The sequence below is a fragment of the Anser brachyrhynchus genome (genome assembly GCF_964034855.1).
Source record: "Anser brachyrhynchus genome assembly, chromosome: 8".
Classification (NCBI taxonomy): Eukaryota; Metazoa; Chordata; class Aves; order Anseriformes; family Anatidae; genus Anser; species Anser brachyrhynchus.
The window spans coordinates 2,825,884-2,844,284 of record NC_137702.1 but is presented as its reverse complement, the minus strand read 5'-3'; the positions used below and the strand labels follow the sequence as shown (position 1 = coordinate 2,844,284).

General features: G+C 42.6%; 1 protein-coding gene across 29 annotated transcripts in view; it reads right to left on the bottom strand.

Moving 5' to 3' along the window:
* The window catches only part of LOC308199246 (uncharacterized protein), a 143,138-nt gene that overhangs the window by 89,629 nt on the left and 35,108 nt on the right, over positions 1–18,401 (bottom strand). For 27 of the 29 annotated variants that reach the window (XR_013954528.1, XR_013954529.1, XR_013954530.1 and 24 more), the window contains one exon: positions 15,620–15,702. The exons of 1 other annotated variant lie outside the window; for it this stretch is intronic. Coding sequence is in view for 17 of the 28 variants with exons in the window: in XM_080603143.1 (XP_080459269.1) it covers positions 15,620–15,702 (83 nt within the window). In the remaining 11 variants the exon portion in view is untranslated. Of the gene's footprint in view, positions 13,152–15,619; positions 15,703–18,401 lie in introns of all 29 variants that reach the window. One more of the 29 variants, XR_013954539.1, reaches the window with a different exon arrangement.

Here is an 18,401-nt window from a genome sequence, read left to right as displayed (position 1 = left end):
GCTCTCTGGAGGTGAGAAACTATGTGCATGTGAATGCAGAGAGAAAAGATGTGAAGCATTGGGGCAAACAGAGCAACAATCTGCCCGAAAGGGATTGTGAGATTGTGAATAATTTATTAGAAAACATTTTTCTTTGTCCTTCCCACAGACCCACAAATCCTCCCTAAGCGCTCTTTACCAGCCTTGCAGATAATGTACTTACACATCTCAGAGCTTGCTAAATAGACTGAACAGGCCACAGAGTTCACTCCTAACACCGCATCTTCAGAGCGCCTTACACAGATAAAACACTTTCATCCTTTCCTGGAAACCCTTCCTACAGAATTTTTAGTAATTAGGTAGAAAAGTGAATATAAGATGGAAATTCAATTCTTGGAAAATATTAATGTTTTTTTAACTGAATTTGTCAGTTCCTAGCTACAACAGACCAAATTTCTGGGTGGATTCACACCTCATTTCACCCTGCTGCATGCACATGCTTGAAAGTCCTCAACCTGTCTCATTAACATTTTTAGACACCAAGCGTCATATCTCACCACCTCATGGTGGTTGAATCTGAGACATGAGGAAATGCACGTTCAAAACAGGGTAGAGACAGGAGCACCAACTTTGGTAACTTAATTTTTATACCCTGGGAACTTCGTGCTTCTATCTCTATGTATAGCCACTAGCACACAATGGGTATATTTGGGTATAAGCAAAAGATCACAAATATGGGGACGGACAGGGAGGGAAGATGACAAGAAGCACAAAGCATTAACTTATGTCACCAAAAATAGCTTTGAGGGAGCTGTGCTGGTGTTGGGCACCTGCAGGGTGTCTGGAGAGATGCTGACGTGTGAGCCTGCCCCAGGAGCCCGGTCTGAGGACCAGGCAGGTGAGGACTCAGTTACAGATCAGCTGCATGCTGGGCTCTGCTCCAGGGCTCCCCTCCGCTGAAATCCAGAGACAGGAGCAAGGAAGAAAAGAAGGGACTGGTGTACATCTTAGTCTCATCCAGACCAAGAGTTAGGATGTGGTGAGTGGTGGCTGCCAGGCCTAGAATTCAGAAGGCCTTCAGGAATAGAGACGTAGCCCAGCAGTCTAAATTAAAGAGAGGAGTTGAGTTGTCAGAGGCCCAGCTGCACCTTAAGGAACAACTACAAAACAAAAAGAAGCTGCAGTTACAGCTAAATCTTCCCCCACCTAGCAACAATAACAGTGTTGAAGATGACATAGCACGGCCTCCCGTACAGCATGCAAACTGGAGTACAAACCATGAGGACTTCAGGAATCCGTTCTTGTCACCACAACGTGCTAAAGCCCTTGACAATGCTTTACTGTGTTTTCTCTCACACCAGACAAAAGCTGCTACCTTAAGTACACCCAGTCTTACTACTCACCTCCAGGCTGCAGAGGTACTCCCTACTCTAAAACAGGATGCGGAGGTGAAGAAAATTTCTGAAGAAACCTGAACTACAGTCCATTATTTTGGCAGTCCCTGCACAGTATTTGCAAGACACCCAGTAATACCATGTTCAACCTCTAATAGAAAAATACTCTATATTTAACAGAATATATTGTAAACAGAATACATTCCATTTTTCATTTTTGCTGTATGTCTGAACTTTTCAGCTCCTCTGCCTGGTCACCTTAAATAAAAAGTTTCAGTGCTTGCATTTATGTGTGGAGATAAATTAGATACAGAACTTCCACACCTAAAATATTATCACTTATTGGCTGGGCTTTCACAGCACTGAAATGTTGAATGCAAAACTCAGGATTTCAGGTCCAGGTTGGCCCTGTACCTTTGTCCAGATGCAGTCACCAGTCCTTCGATCCACAGGCCTAATCTTCTAACTCCCCATCTCTTCTTTCTCCTTAAGCCTTAGAGCGTGCCTAATACCGTGCGTTCATCCTTTGTAACATGCAAGAATGGCAAATGTTGCATTTTTTTTTCATAATTTTTACATTAAAAATTACTGTAAAAATGTGTCATAGTTCAAACATAACTTATAAATGTGTTACGACAGTATACAGAAACGGAGAATTTGTTTTCTGAATGTACTGCAAATCTACTTTTAATTGTCCTTTTGTTATACAGTGATTTTAAAGCTGACCTATAAAATTACTGTAAATGTTTTGAATCCTTCATTTGCCTTGTGAGTTACACATGGAGAGGTTAGATTGGAAGGGACAGTTACAGGCTAAATGAGAGATGGATTTTCACATTTAAACTCAGAGGCTTTCATTCCTGAGTATTTCAAGAGCAACAATTATATGTTGTCAGTAAACACAAGAGATGCAATGGAATAATCAGAGAAAAAAATCGTGAGGTATGAAAAATTATCACAGCCAAATAAAAATAACTATTTTCTTAATAAAAGATTGACAGAGGCGTTTTCTGTTGGTTGTATATATGTAGACTAGGCCTGAATCCTATGGCATCTAACTGTTTTTAAATCACATAATTAATCCAAGTAATTATTTATCACTGATAAACAAGCAAGGAGCGCTCATCCAAACAACGTAACAGTGCTAAGGCAGTTACAGGGGCAGACCTCCGCACTTCTGCACCACTGCAGGCAGGACGTGGTGAGGTGTCAGGAGCCACATGAGGCCTGGCACAGGAGCAGTCCTGCCAGGAGGGGCAGGCCGGGGCTGGTAGGGGGGTGGCACTCGCCATCGCCAGCATGACGTGGCCCTGTGCCACACAAATTCTTTGTTATGGGCTGAAAATGGCTGGCTCAGCTGCAGGCTGTGTGCTGCTGCTCCTCTGGCCTGAACACCGGTTCCTGAGAATGCCTGGAGTGGGCCTCTTGCGTCAGGTGTTTTGGGAAGAGGCTAGGGCTGGACTTCCGTGTCATGAACCTGGGGGTGTATGGACGAGACAGTGTTTGGTACTAACAGTGCAACAGAAACTGCTTTGCTAAGTGTTTTATGTAGCAGAGTGCAGTACCCGGAGAGGTGCGGAGCGTATGATCTCCTAATGCCCTCATCAATGTGCTTTAACTGGCCGTTAGCCCTGAGGTGGTCAGGCAGTTGGACTAGCAGATGATCTTTGTAGGTCCCTTCCGACTCAACTATTCCACTCCATCCCATTCCATTCCATTCCATCCTATCCTATCCTACAGAGATTATTCTGAGGTTCAGACTGGTGATATGAAAGTACTGGTGAATTTTGGGAATCTCAGACAGCTTAAGAGATAATTAAAATTTTCATGTAATCTGGCAGAACAAATCGGTTCTGCATTTCTGAGGTCAATATGGTAACATTTAGAACACACTATCCTGTGTGGGACATATAACATGACAAGTGAGACATGCTAGTTTTGATCTAAATCTTGTTTGACTACACAGGAAAACCTCCCAGTGAATTCAAGTAACCTCTGCTACTTATATATTATTCTTCACCTACGGGTGCCTGCTTTTGCAACTGAAATAATGATCTGTTAACACTGTTTTCTTATGGAGTACATAAAAACACACTTTTCCTTACATTCATCATCCTTTGATATAACCATTAAAATATTTTAAACAGAAAAATAAATTACTTCAGTTTTAACAAGCCAGAATGTTATGTTGTCCAATATGGACAATTAACATTTCACTGGCTTCATTTTCCTAACATAAAACTTTGTTTTCATCTGCTCCCACAAACCTCTCACTAATACAGCTGTTAATTTTGGTTCTTAATTGCAACTGATAGTAGCCACGAAAAAACAGTTCCTGCAAGCAGCAGTTCAGGGCCGTACCTCCTTCCTGAGGCCAAGGTCCCGCTGCTTCTGGCTCCTGCCCCAGCCTTACAGAGCTTCCCCTGGACCCGTGCACAGCCCCAGCCCCTCCTCAGTTGCCCACAACCTCCATCCCCATGTGCCCTTGTGCCCAGCACCCCACAGCCGCCCAGCACCCCTGGCGGGGAGCTCACTGGCGCCAGCCTGCTGGGGAGGCTGCCCCGTGCGGCGGCAGCGCTGCTGCTCTGCCCTTGTGCCCCGTGACAGGCACAGAAACACAACCAGAGACCGTTTCGTACGGGTACGGGTGTATGCCCACGCTGCAGCGAGCAGGTTTGCTGCACGCTGCTCTGCATCACTTCACATAGTGCCTTGTTAGTGAGTTTTGAATTTCAGTTTCACTCATGGCACTAGAAGGGCAGGGAGAGAAAAGGGAAAAGGCAGTCAGAGGTCCAGCAGAGAAAGGTGAAGCTGGTTGCCGCAAAAAGCGCACATCCAAACCCCAGCTGTGCCGTTTCAATGCCGGTTTGAGAGGCTCTGATGGAGGCAGCATGGTCCAGCTGACAGAGAGAGGCAAAGGGTTAAGGCAGGGAGCAAGCTGTGTACACACTCAAGGTATGCTCACTTCTGTGGGAATGAATGGAGTCACTGTGAGGGGCGGCATGTTATTTTAACACCTATTCTCTCTTTGGCTCTGTGGCCAGTTCACATGTAGCTGAGTGTTTCCATGGAGGAGCGAATCCATCTGTGTTTTCTCACCTGCAGGTGTTGGGGTTTTAATTAAAAGCTCTAACTAATATGTTGCTATTTTGTGAAGGGATGTGAATTATAGCAAGGGCAAATTATGAATGATAATGAGAGACAGAATAACTCACTTGAAATCATTTTCTGTGTGTTCTTTTCTGCTGTAGCTTAGGAAAATGTACTTTAATGAAATAATCAAGGATTAACACTAATTTACTTTCATGCCCTCTTTGTATGTGCAAGCAAGACTTGCATGGGGGATTGCATCAATTTAATAAACACAACCACTTCAGGAGCTTGACTAGCAGTAAAACACACGAAACTTTAGAATCCATTGCGTAGACTGGACATCTTAAAAAGAGCTTAAACAGTCCAAATTCAGACACAGGCAGCAATTTCGTTTGTATCTTGTAATAATTTGTGCAGGCACAGACGGACAGCTGAGTTTCCCAACCCATCCAGGACCATCCCAGCTCTCTGAATCTTTGGGCAGTTTGGATCCTTTCTGCTCATTGGTATTAGAAAGCAAGACTGAAGGTAAAGCTCTCACTTCCATGCACATGTTAGGACTGGGAGCATTTCTGGATATCTCATATAGCGAGGTACGCTTTATATTTGGGACTCTCATTTTCAGAACAGAATACAATAACTCTATTTTGGCTTACCAGAATGCTCCTACTTTTTTCTCCACATATCTGACATGATGGGTATGAAAGGATGCCCCTCAGAAAACTTTTGTAAAGAAAGTAATCCAAAATATCCCTAGATTACCATTAGGACATCTGTTTATTGTAAGGATGGTTCACAGCGTTCTGCCCCCATCTCCTGCTTCTCCAGGCCTCAGTATCGCACGAGGGCTCACAGCCAAGGGAACCAAGCAAACGCAGGGCCAGGCTGCCCTCGGCCCTGCCTGAGAAACCCAGTGGAAAGAACAGTAAATAAAATTGACCCGGGGAGGCTAACGGAGCCTGGGTCAATATCAGAGGACTCTGAGGCATTGAAGAGCCATAATATATGGTGCAAGCTACAACACAATCCCAGAACAACCTAAGTCTCTTACTCCCTATCAAAATACACAGTATAGATATGTCTCATTTATAAAAATTACAGAGAAATGTTACAGAGAAATTCCAGAGAATTACACAGAAACTCAACGTTCAAGGAGAAAGAAGAGAGGAGAAGAGGAAGCTGTTGCAATGGTCCTAAAGGGAGAAGAGAAGGACTGGCAGTGGTTGGGCAAAAAATGAAAAAAAAAAATTAAAAATAAAAGCCAGAAGAGATGAGAAAGCCAGGAAGAGGTGAAAGTTCATAACTCAGCACTGGGATAACAGAGAGAATGGAAAAAGTAAAGAATAAGAGAAGGGCAAAAACAACAAGGAAGAATGGCAGAGGTGGGAGAGATGAAGCCTAAAGTGAGAAAAAGCACTTGTTAATAATTATATTTATGTGGATTTGCTGTAGACACTAACATAACCTATTCTATTCTACTCATTATGAGCATCTGGGTGCCCTGAAATGAGCCATATGTGAAGTATTTGCTATTTGTCCTCTGGTCATTTCTCTGGGGAAAGATGGGTGTTCAGTGGGTATGGGTAGATTCCTTTTCTTCTTTCTTAATATACATGTTGCTGTGTTTCCAGTTTACAGATGGCAAGATACAAGAAATATGCCTTCCCTTGCACAAACAGGCAGCAAGAGAATCAGGAGAGAGGGAAGGATCAAATAAAGCTCGCAGAAGGAATGAGATCTTTAAGTGTTCCTTGGGATACTTTGTTCAGACTTTTGGGATCATCTCACCTAAGATAAAGAATACCAAGACCTCCACCACTAGCCTGCTCTCCCTGCTGCTTTCATGTCACCCTGAATGTGCACACACATTGGAGCTCTGCTTCAGACCCTTCTCTCCTAGCAAGCAGGATGCGATGTCGAACCCGCGCACCCACAGAGCCAACAGGGAAGCTGCCGCACGTTTGAGAACCTGGGACCTCCTGCAGTTCTGCTAGCCAGGGATCCGGCTGGGTGCAGTACTACACAAGGTAGAAGGATGGGACCTTTCTCCCAAGAAACCTCCCATTTGAATGCTTTTACCCTAATTAACCTCTCAGCTCCATACTTGCATCCTACAGCAAAGGTCCCCCAAGACTGCAGGCTGGCATTCTGCGTGTGCCTGTGCACGCAGCACAACCTCCTTCTTGGCCAGAATTATACCCTTGCCAGTGATCTGACTCCTCATCTTGTTGCCAATCGTAAAAAATCCAGACACAACTGTTATAACACTGTCACTTGCATGTCTCGAGGCTCTGACACAGCAAGAGTTCAATGCACCATAAATTACCTTTGAATATATTGAGCACTCCGAGCACTGCCACCTGGAAGCAGCGAGGGACATGGGACACACACGGGTCCCCCAGCACCAGATGCCAGCATGGGCAGCCATCACTAGCAGCATGTTTTTCCTCTTCTTAAGGAAGGTATATCACTGAGCATTATAAATGGATAGTGATGGTAAGGCTAAATTCCCATCAAGGGGTTGATGAGTCATTAAAACCCCTCAAGCTTTATTCTCACAGTTTATTGCCTCATCATCATCACCTCCCCTTCAAGAAGTTATTGTCTTTTAATTAGCTCTAGCCCTTTCATTACTGTCTGTATCATTGCAGAGAAAGAAATAGGGAAACAGCTCAAATAAAGGATCTGATTGCCCCTTCTGAAGATAATAATAAGATATTAGCATAGCGTCATTTAAAATGACACCGTCTATGATACAGCAAACTAATTTTACTCCTAACTGACGGAAAACCTTGCTACGCCTTCTGATCCCTGTTCCAGGGGTGCAAGGATTGGAAAATCTACTTTTAAAGGGTGGCTGAAGCTTCGCTCCCTTCCCAGCAGGAATGCCCCACGAGGAACCGCTCCAGCCGCTCTACGGCAATGCTCTGGGCTCACAGATGCTGCGTCTCTGGTGGAAGATGTTGATTGGAATATGTTAAATAATAGCAACCATCCCAACCGTAGTGATCTCCTGTATTTAAAACACGGTTTTACATGCTTCATAAATTTCAGTATTTGTAATTATACGATATATATGAACAGAGTGAGTGAAAGCGAGCATATATATTATGTGAGGAAACAGTATTATCGATCCTGTATTACAGTGCACAAGAAAATTAGTTAGCCATACAGTTCATTGGTTTAAAGATGGCAGTAAAGTTTAAAGGCATTCTGTTGTGAAGTTAAATATAACAGCCACGACACAAATAGAACAATCGCTTCACACGGCTTTCCCTGGCAGCCAAGGAATTCGTGGGCTGGATCCTGCTGCTGCAAGGGGAAAATAACCCCGCAGGAATAACCGCTGTTATTCCAGATTTGCACCGGAGTAACTGGAAGGGTATTTTGGATCCCGAGGTTTAAATGAGGCTTATGTAATCAAAGGGGAATTTATAATGGTTCCCAGCGGAGCTGGAAGGCAAGGGGAAAGCTCAGCATGTTTGTATCAGAAATGCAGCTACCATGGACTTCAGCTCCCCACCACGAGTTAGTTTATCTGAAAGACTGTGGGATTTTTGTTTGTTTGTTTGTTTTTTAATGAAATGTGAGTAAGCGAAGCTACTTCCTAAGGGAGGCATTCATAAGGGCACAATGTGCTCTGCCACAGGTTCCTCGATGTTCAGCCACCTTCAGCCGTGAGGCAGATGTTGGACCACGTCTACCTGGGGTGAAGGCTGGCTGCCAGCAGGAGGCCTTTCCCTGTAGGAGGCTGCAAGTCTGTTGTGGACATCAGTGTGTGACAACAGTGGGAATTTCAGAGGAAGCAGTGAGAAACCCGAGCCAGAAACCCCGCGGCCCAGCTTGCGCTCTCGTTCCCACCAAGCTTTTACTTTGTGAATTTCAACGCGCCGCTCACTTCCTTCCAAGAAGTATGAGATGGATGGGGACTACAGAGGGGCATGAAGCTTAATTATGCCATGCTGGGGAAGATTTTCTGTTTCCCTAAGAGAAAACTCTACGAAAACCCCAAATAATGTCACAGTACTTCACACTGGCCATCCCCTGGAGCCATCAGTAGTTCTGTCCCAGGCTGCCAGCTACAGTTGAGCCGGAAGGGGAGTGAAGTAGCGGTAGTCAACAGAAAATACAAGGAATTGCAAAAATACTGGGTAGGAAGATGGAAAAATAATAAATTCTGCGTTTAATTTCTGTCCCTCCGTTTCATACAAATGCGATCTAATTTGATTTCAAAGAAATCTCTCCCCCGAACGCTTGGAAAAGGTTAAAACGCAATTTTCTGAAACTAAGTTATTAGATAGAGGAATATTAACCTTTGAGCCCCGCAGACTTTTACTCTTTTTTATCTCCTTTTCATTTTTGTTTGTGGGTCTATTCATTTTTGGTGACCTCCGATGGGTTGCTAGGTAACTGGTGCTGGGATGCTCGGCGCTCCGGCTCGCCGCTCCGGCCGCCGGGGCCTGGCCGCCTCCTTCCCCGCCACTCGCTGCCGGCAACGCAGCCCCTTACAAAAAGCATTTATCACAGCCCCGCGCAGTAATGGCCACTCAGCGGAGGGGAAATTGAGCTGACCTGAAGGCCAAAGCTGTTAGGGAGACTGGTGGGAAGGGTAAAAGGGTCACCGTACCCTTTTCCCACCCACTTAGTGGGCAGTAAGCAATAGAACAGCAGTGCCACTGTTTTCACTAACATATCCCGAGGCTTTGCACCTGAAATAAATGTTTGTTTGACATTAACGATAAAAAAAAAAAAATCCGTTTTCCGCACAGAAACTGGTTATGCTATTTAAACTTTCGCAAGGTAGGGGTAGAGTGGGGAAAACTGCTTAAGATGTGATTTGTTGGGCACTTCAGACAATATAATTATTTCCTTTTGATAGCAATAACTCTTGTACATTCCCATCTTCTTTGATTTAGAGAAGGCAGGAATTGCAGAACCAAAACAGTAAGCCTTTTGTTTCCTTTGGGTCAAAAAGCATCGCTTCCCCAAGTACCTGGAAAGCCGACCTCTGCTGCCTAAGCAAGGAAATGAGCAAACAAAGTGGGGCAGGAGCGCATGCCTGACCCTCTCGGCCAGCTGGGCAGCACAGAAGCACCGCCTAACATGAAGCCAGGGGCTTCTTTCAGGCTGATACGGAGGCAGTTACTCTTCGAGAGCCAAACTATTTTCCTAGAAATTCAGAGCGGAAAAAATGGCGAGGCACGATCCCATCTCCGTCTCCCCTTAATAACCCCAAACACCAACTAGCTCTAGGGACAGCCCCTGCTCATGAGAACCACAGCATGGACATCCTAAAGGACACAAGAGCCTGGCTTTCAGAAGACATCTGAAAAAGCTGTAGCATTTATCCTGCCCCAGCATGCACACACAGGGCCCCCGGGCTATATGGCAGGCCCGCAGAGGGTAAGGCACCCTGTAGCACACCCTAACCCTTGGAGCCCCCATTAGAACCTCTAACTGGAGTCAGCACAGAGCAGGATTCGGTGCCTGTTAATTAGCCAAACATGGTTGCTTCCCATTGCTTTTTTCTGACACAGATGCAGAAGGGTTAGAAGTACAAGAAGATTTCTCCCGCTGTATGGAGTGCTCTCAAACAACAATATTTAACCAACAAAAAAGAGACCGAGTCAATCTCAGTTGTAGTGATTCCCAGGAAAGTCATCAAATAAAAATGTGAACTTTAAAATTGATCAGGATTAATTTCACTGACACTGTATCATAACATATATCTCTTTGGAGACTCATTTGTTGGGCTGCAGATGCAAAGAAAGTAAGGAAAGAAATAAATCAGAATACAATAAGGCAATTAGACTTTTGCCATTGATAGAATACTAAAAATGTCTGATTTATCAAAGCGTTAACAAACAGAAGTAAACACAAGACGTATATTTTCCTGCAAAATACCTGTTTAAGAAAAATAAAATAATAACCAAGACCATGTTTATCAATAAATTTAATTTCCCGATATTGTACCTTTCAATGCAGAATGCTATTTCATCTGCTAATTTCAAGAGTGCAGCAATATAAAATGATTTATCACATGAATACCAATACAGTAAAAATCCTATTCTCATCTCTATGAAATTGTCTTGCACCGAAGAGAAAATTCTCTCTTATACACTATTATATCCATATTAAGGATAAAATATTAAAGATTTACATGCACGCATATACACGCACATATACCAATCTAATTTCACAAATATTATATTGAATTTCGGTGTGATTACAAGAGATTCCTTTAAAAACTCAATGATTTGGAGCTCTGCAGGATTTACTGGAGATCTAGATAGTGGTAATACTCCTCATAATATTACTAAAGGCATGAAATACTTACATATTTCACAGTTGTTCTGTTATAATAATACAATGAAAACAGTCAGATTGCAAGTTTTATTTCCTATTTCTGGCTACAGTGAGATAGAACCTAAACGATCTGATGTACTGCTGGTTCAAGCATCATTTTTAGGCTGCTTCCTGCACTCGAACACCTGCAAAGATGGCAAAAGTGCCATCAGATAGGGGCTTCTTTAATGTCTGAACAGACTCAAGCCTTAATCTGGAGAGAAGACAGGATGCTGGGTTATCTAGTGTAACATCGGGGGAACAATTTCATCTGTGAAATGGAGAGAAAAGAACTTCCCTCACCCGGGATCCCTACAAAGGAATTTCCCTACCATTATTTATCAACCACCATCACACCAAACACCATTAGGGTACCTCAGCATCTCTAGAGAATTTCTAAGATTTCCCCAGAATGTTTGTCCCTCAGAACAAGCCCGTATCTTTTCAGAAGAAGGAACAAAACTAAAAGGAATTAATTATTTTAGAAAGAAAAATGTGTGGTCAGGGCTTGGGGAAGAGGTAATCAGAATGGGAGCTAATATTCCTGTAAATATCTGGGCTATTGTTGGTCAAAAGTTTAAATTTAAAATTTTAATAAAAGTTAAGTAACAAACAGTATGACAGAAATAAAACGTAACGAATCAATTAACTAGATAAGTGTGCTATACAGTAACAGTATAATACACATGGGGCATAATTCCCCATCAGCTCCACAAGATGAATTTTCTGGTCAATATTCAAAACCAGATACACATTTTCTCCTATCATGTGCTTGTTCAAAAACCAAATGGTATACTTACACCCTAGTCTAACTCATAAATAAGTAAAATTTTCCCTAAACAAATGTTAACAGCCAATTTCAAAAAGTGATCTCCAAATGCTATTCCAAAGAAGACTGAATAAACTAGACAGTGTCATTTCATTGTTGTGAACACAACTGATTATACTATAACAGATAAATTTTTTTTTTATAAACAGCAATGGGAAACATCACTGGAGTTACAGAGGGTCTGTAAGCCGCGGAGAATTTGGCATAACATATCTTAAGTATGAAATTATAAGGAAGGCAAAGCACAAATGTTCAACTGCTTTTGCATGCTAGCATTTATTAATCATAATCCTCCAGGAAGCCAGAGCAGATGTCTTGAAACACCCTGAACTAGTTACTTAACTGGTAGCAAATCTGGAAAGAATAGGATAAATTATTGAGAACCAACCTAGCTCCAAAAAGCTATTTTAAAAACAAAGCAGGACTGTACAGACTTTAAAATAAAGCTATCGTACTTTCCCCTCTTCCCCCTGTTATCCATTCCTAGAAGTATAGCATATTGTCTCTTGTCAGGGACCAGCATGAAAAGGAAATTACATGGCTGTCTAAAGTTATGTCTTCACTGCTAAACAGTCTTTCACAGTGGCTTTGCATTGATGGCTTTCTTGATGTTACAATATAAGTGAAGAGAAGGCCCAGTAGTTTTCTCTTGGTGTAACTTGTACAGGTCTACCTCAAATTGTGGGAGAAGAAACAACCACAGTGAACTACACTGGGATGATAATAATATCTCAAGATCTCCTGTAGTTACCTCTTTTCCTACTTCGCAGAAAAACAGATGCTTTAAAATGTAAAATTTCACTGAAAAAGCAATAAAGATGTGAAGAGAACACAGGAAAGGTTAAAGGATGTTTCATGCAATAATGTCTACCTGAACGTGAAGAGAGCCTAATGCAATGGCTTCTTTCAGAAGCAGAATTTTCTCTTGTTCACTTTAGTAGGCTAACAACATTAAACCCAACAATTAAGCACAGATGTTGCTAATGATTCAGTGTTATCACTTTACAGAAAGAGCAAAAAGATAAAGCTGTTCTTTCCAGTATTTGCTGGGTCAGGATGCAGAACAGCTCCCAGTCGGTATTTCCTGCAGCAGAAATTCAGACCTTCCCATCCGTACCTGTTTGGTTGCAGTTGGATTTACTTCCTCCTAAACTGCTGTATGGTTACCCACCCTCCCACTGCTTCTCACTAGCAACAAGACTAGCATGCTTGCTAGCAGCTTCTGCGATTCCTTCTTACTTTATTAAATAACAATTAGACAGGAAATTTGCATAGTGAAGGCCAGCGGATGTAAGATCTAACTGAGTAAGCTAAACTAGCCGCACTGACCTGAACGGGGTTACAGCAGGAGCACCTGGAAGCCTCGGTCACTGCTCCACCACTGAAGATATCCGCAGAGGCATCAGTGCCAGAGGAGCTCAGTTCCACAGAGCATCAGGAGCTGGGTCCCTGATCCCTGTTGGTCCCAATGAAGACCTCCCCACGACACCAGCACCTCTGAAATGGGGATTCTTCAAATCATAAATGGGGAATGATCGGATTTTAAAAATATTTACTAGGGAAGAATTTACCAGCTGTAAGAGACCGAGGCAGTCAACACGCACTGATCCTCCATGGAAACCTTGTGCCCAAGTCATGTCCTTTGAAAAGCGTGAAGTAGATAAAATCAAGTGACAACGCTGGTCTCCATCCTCACCTGCCACACACTTCTGACTGTGCTCCCATCTCCCACGTAACCTACCCTATTGCTGGCACTGTTCAGCTGCTTCAGAAGCAACTTTTCAATAGCTTCAACTTGTGCACCAACTGAGCAGAAACACGTTGGTCTGTGTTACAATGCCAGGCCGTAAGGTACAGCAGGCCAGGAGAAGCTTTGCCAACATCTGCAGAGAGAGGTGGGAAAGGCGGCTCACAAATCCCACTGCAGGGTCTCTCCACTGCCTTAGATACCTACTTTTACACACGCTCACTTTAAAACTGTGCACTCTATCTCCTTATCAACATTTCCTTTTCTCAGATTTTTTATATATCTTCTGTCACTCTTTGATGAAGCCCCTGGATCTACTGCCCTTGAGAATGTTTAATTACCATGAAAAATGATGGGCTCAATCTGTAACCTTCTCTATCTGCAACTGCCGTTTCTGTCACAGAGCTTTAAAGACACACACCACAAGCACACAAGCAGCTCTGCGGGACTGGGCTCGCTTGTCCCAAATGCCATCTGGGAGGAGGTCAACCTGGGGGAGAGGGGATTTTGCCTCCAATACCCAGCAGCAAAAACCGCTTGGAGGAAGAAGAGGCAGCAGCCTGTGTTCCCTTAGTGCTGCATGTGGTGGTGGGCTTGCTGTACCAATCGCTCTCTTTAAAGCAGCAAGACTGCAGACCAAGTGGCCTCAGAAGCTGACGAAGTTCAGCCTTCACTGCGCGTTAGTGCCCCCGTGCTGCTCTCCTCTCTGCACATTAGTTAATGCTAGAAAAATACAGCTGTCAATTCTCACGGAACAGCTGAGATTTGGTAGTTCTTAATGAAATACAAGCTGCGTTAACACGAGGCATGTTAAAACTGTCGCTTCAAATATGTGTTACTAAAACAGTCAGGAGTAAGCTTCACTTGTTCGATACGCTGTTTACAGACTTACATACCGCAAGTCCAAGTTAATGTGAATAAAAACTGAAACTGAAGTATGAGTGATATCCTTTTGATGTGGCTTATGTGTGCACTTTCCTTTTATAGCAGATGGATATTTTTCTTACAGGAGATTAAGCTACAAATTGGAGAATGTTCTCCTTGACGTTTGCCACTACAGTCCAGATGGAAATGAATGTGAAAAATGAGTGTGAATGTTTGTTTATTTTTTAATTAAATTACTTATCTTTATGCTCCTTGAAGTTTGTGGATGCTGAGTAATGCCGTGCTATGCCCTGCATTCTCTTCATAGGTTCTATGCTGGCTAAATTAATTACAAGACAAGCCTTTGGAATTAAGTGTATTTTAAGTTCAGAGGCATCTGTTTAGAGTCTTCTAATACCTCCAACCCCTTTGGAAATATACTTGTTAGTATGAGTGGTATAATTTTCATTTCCGCTGGCATGGTTATAGCAGGACTTCTTTAGTTTCAGACACACTTCGCTTGACCTATCAAGGGCACAAACTCTGAAGATGTTCTCTCACCATTTTTGTTTCCCTAGTACATAAAAGTGAAAAGATTCATTTAAATATAACCCTAAGTATTAAAAGAATGTTGTTCCTGCTATTATTCTCTTTAAATACCAATATGATTGTTATTTTTAAAGAAGTAAAAAATGCAAGAGAAAAAAAAATGCCCTGAAGATTACAGAAAATGGTAAGAACAATGTATCTGTCTGCCCTGTAATTGGTGCAAAAATAAAATGTGTGAATAAAGTATTAAATATCAAATTCATTAAGTGGAATGGTAGCAATAATAAGTGAGAATAAATTGGAAATAAAACTGAGACTTCAGGAGGCCTGAATTCAAAGCAGGAGCAGATTTCACTCTGTAAAATGATGGAGCTGTGGTTTTGTTTTATAATTACATTGTGAAGGCGCTGAATTTCATGTAAATACTCAACTGAAGAAAGAAATTCCTCAAATATCTGCTTATAGAGAAAGGATTAAAACCTTCTTTACACTGGCAGATCTAGGACCCGTAGATCTGTAATGTTCTCAAGGATGCAGCTGCACTGCACATCGCCCACAAAGCAAACTGAAGCTGTGACGGGGCAGCACCCATCCACCAAGCCCACGGCAGCGCTCCTCCAACACATCAATCCATAGCAATGCATTCCTGAGCCCCACTCATCCACTTCCTAGCAGAAAACAGGTGAACAGGTCCTCTTGGGACATTTGGGTGCACAGAGCACACAGAACGTCATCAGCCCAGGGTCCGCAAGGTGCGGTTGCTCTCCTTTGCCAGAACCGTGGTAAAAGCAGTACAAAAGAAGACGATGCCGGTGTTACCTGGTGTTATGACTGCTGCCATCACTGCTGCTGCTTCCAGCCCATGGTGGTGGCCACAAGAAGTAAGTGGAAGATACAAGGATCTTGGAGGGAAGAAACATGAGGAAACGCTTTACCGCAAAGAGGAAAGGACTGAGGCGGAAGAAGGGAGGCTCATACCCAAGGGGGAGAAGCACTTCCCTACAGATCCTTATGCAGGATCAGTCTTTATTGCAAAATGGTCAACTACAGGAATATTTAAAAAATAATAATAAAGTGTAATCAACTTCTTTCAGGACAGGCACTGGAAAATTTGACTGTCATTTAAACTCTTTACTACCCACCACACTCTGAGCCCTTGCACCTGCAGACATCTGCAATCTTTCCTTACGATGCAGTTACTCCGCTGTGTAAACTGGACACAGTTTAAAATGTCATCAGCTGAAAGTGAAATGCCAAAGTACACAGGATTTAAAAGGTCCTCAGCCATCAAGGGCTGTGGCCAAAGCAGACATATCTTAGATTAAACATGTCAGCTAGCTAGGATACTTGTCATTGAGAGCATATCTCCCACGCAGGCTGAGGGGTGCTGGCAGGGACAGGAGGCTGCCTGCAGCGCCTTCCCTCGCTGCCACGCTTCCACTGTTTGGTGCCTTTAAGCCTAACGCTAACTTAGAATCTTAGAATTAATTTCCTGCCATTCACTTGGTTTTCCAAACTGCTCTCTCTCTTCTATTACCTTTCTTTCCCCATCTGAATTATTGATATGTATTTATAGCCTTATCTTCAGCTTAATAAGTTGCTTTTTTTTTTTTTTTTTTGTCTGGGAATTATATTGTGATGATAGAGCATAGTTAGGTGGTTCTGTACAGAGAGTACATTGGAAATCGTATGTACTGTAAATCTCTTTCTATGGGCTGTGTTAATATTCTGCATATACCCTATCAACCCATAATATCATGGCATTATTCATTTCTAAAGCACTGCGCATCCAGGTTTTGCATTAGCTTTTTCCACAAAAACTCAACAGATAGAAAGTAAACTAAACTGATGCGAGAAAGCTCTGTTCATTGGAATCTAGGGAAAAAATAAATTGTGTTAGCACATTTTATTGTGTTTCTGAACAAAGCAATAAGGCTCCAGTCTTAGCTGAGAATAGCTGGAATTTTGGAACTCACGAAAAAAGTTTTCTCTTGGAAGATGGATTAAATTGATCATTTTTTCCTAGACAGAGTGCACTTCAGGCTCATTTTGCTTTGTAATTAAGAAGAAAGCCAGAAACATCATTTACACATTAAGAATTTAATAGATATATTTTTCTAGCTTTATGCATTAGCACAGGACAGCCCATTAATGAAATAAGTCTTCCTTCAGGGTCAATTTAGATGGGCTGTAATCTTCTGCAAATATATTGCAAATGAGGATCATTTAATGATCTTAAAACTAACTGCCAGAAAAGGATTGTTATAACTCTCCAGACAACAAAAAGGGATTTTGGCATGGCTTGTAGTACCTTTGCAATTAGCAAATGTTTGATTTCAACCGAGTGCATCACAAAATTGAAAATATTATCTTCGGCAGAGGTCAGTTTCAGACTCCCTGACCTGGGAGGTTAATTCTGAGCAAGGAAAAGGCTGTGGTTGTGTTTGTCAGTCAATAAAACAACAGCTCCAGACCTGTTTTCAAACCTAGATGCTTCAGCTTGACCTCTGAATCCTCCCCTTATATGACCAGATCTTGACATGCAAGGAAACCCTAAATGAAAAGATTTAGTAACAGCAATAGCAAATGGGTGAGGAGAATGAGCGTTTTATCTCAGGCTGGAATTAGCGAGTCCAACTCCAGTAATTGGACAGCCATATTTTCACTTGGCAGGCACACAAAACCACTTCCCCCTCTCCCACTTTGTTTTCTGTCTGTGTCAGCACCTTGGATGGTACACCCATGTGTACCCCTAATCTTAATGCAATTGCATTTTGTGCTCCAAACTCTGGCAGAGACTCTCAGAAATTTGGGAGGTGTATGGGCGTGCCTGGATGTAGGCAGGCAGGGACTCTGTTTTTTGTAACTCGCACAACAGTCCCACAACTTCAACAGCTCTGCAAGCCTTTTCTGATGGGAAATGTGGCCTCACCTCTGATGTTTCATCCCGTGGCCCTTGGCAGTGTAATGGCAACCACAGCACCTTGCTGAAGGACTCGGACCCCAGAGAGAAGTATCTGGGTTTCAAAACTGGACCCTAGGAGTTCGTATAATGAAAGAGCACGGCTGCTACAGAACCGTGCCCTTCATTCACAACTACAGCCGGGTAGCTAAGCATGAATGAAAAAAGGCAAAAGTTCCTGTACATTGTGACCAGACCGTGATTTTTCATCATCCTACAGTTTACACAATTTTCTTTCTACCTCATCTTTCTAGCAGGCATTGAGATGCACCTTCAGCAAACAGATTAGCTGGAGTGTTTCAGTAGTCCAAGCAAAGAGAAATTCATATGCTTTTCCCAGACTGACTCACAATCCTTCTGACAGATTTTCTAAGGTGTCTTACTCAAATAAATGTGCAATTGGCTAGCTCCAATTTGAAAAGTTGGTCTCTGTAGAACATTTCTGATTTCTTATACTAGTAAAAACCTTGGAACAAATTTTGTATTAGAACAAGAAACACATTCTTGGTTCTATAAAAGGTTTCCAATCTCTCTTCAAACTTATGAGTAAAAATAAGTCATTTCCATATTTTCTTTGCCTTCCTCTTTCCTTTCTTTCAAAATCACCTGTAGGCATTAACTTTAGTTGATTCACATCGA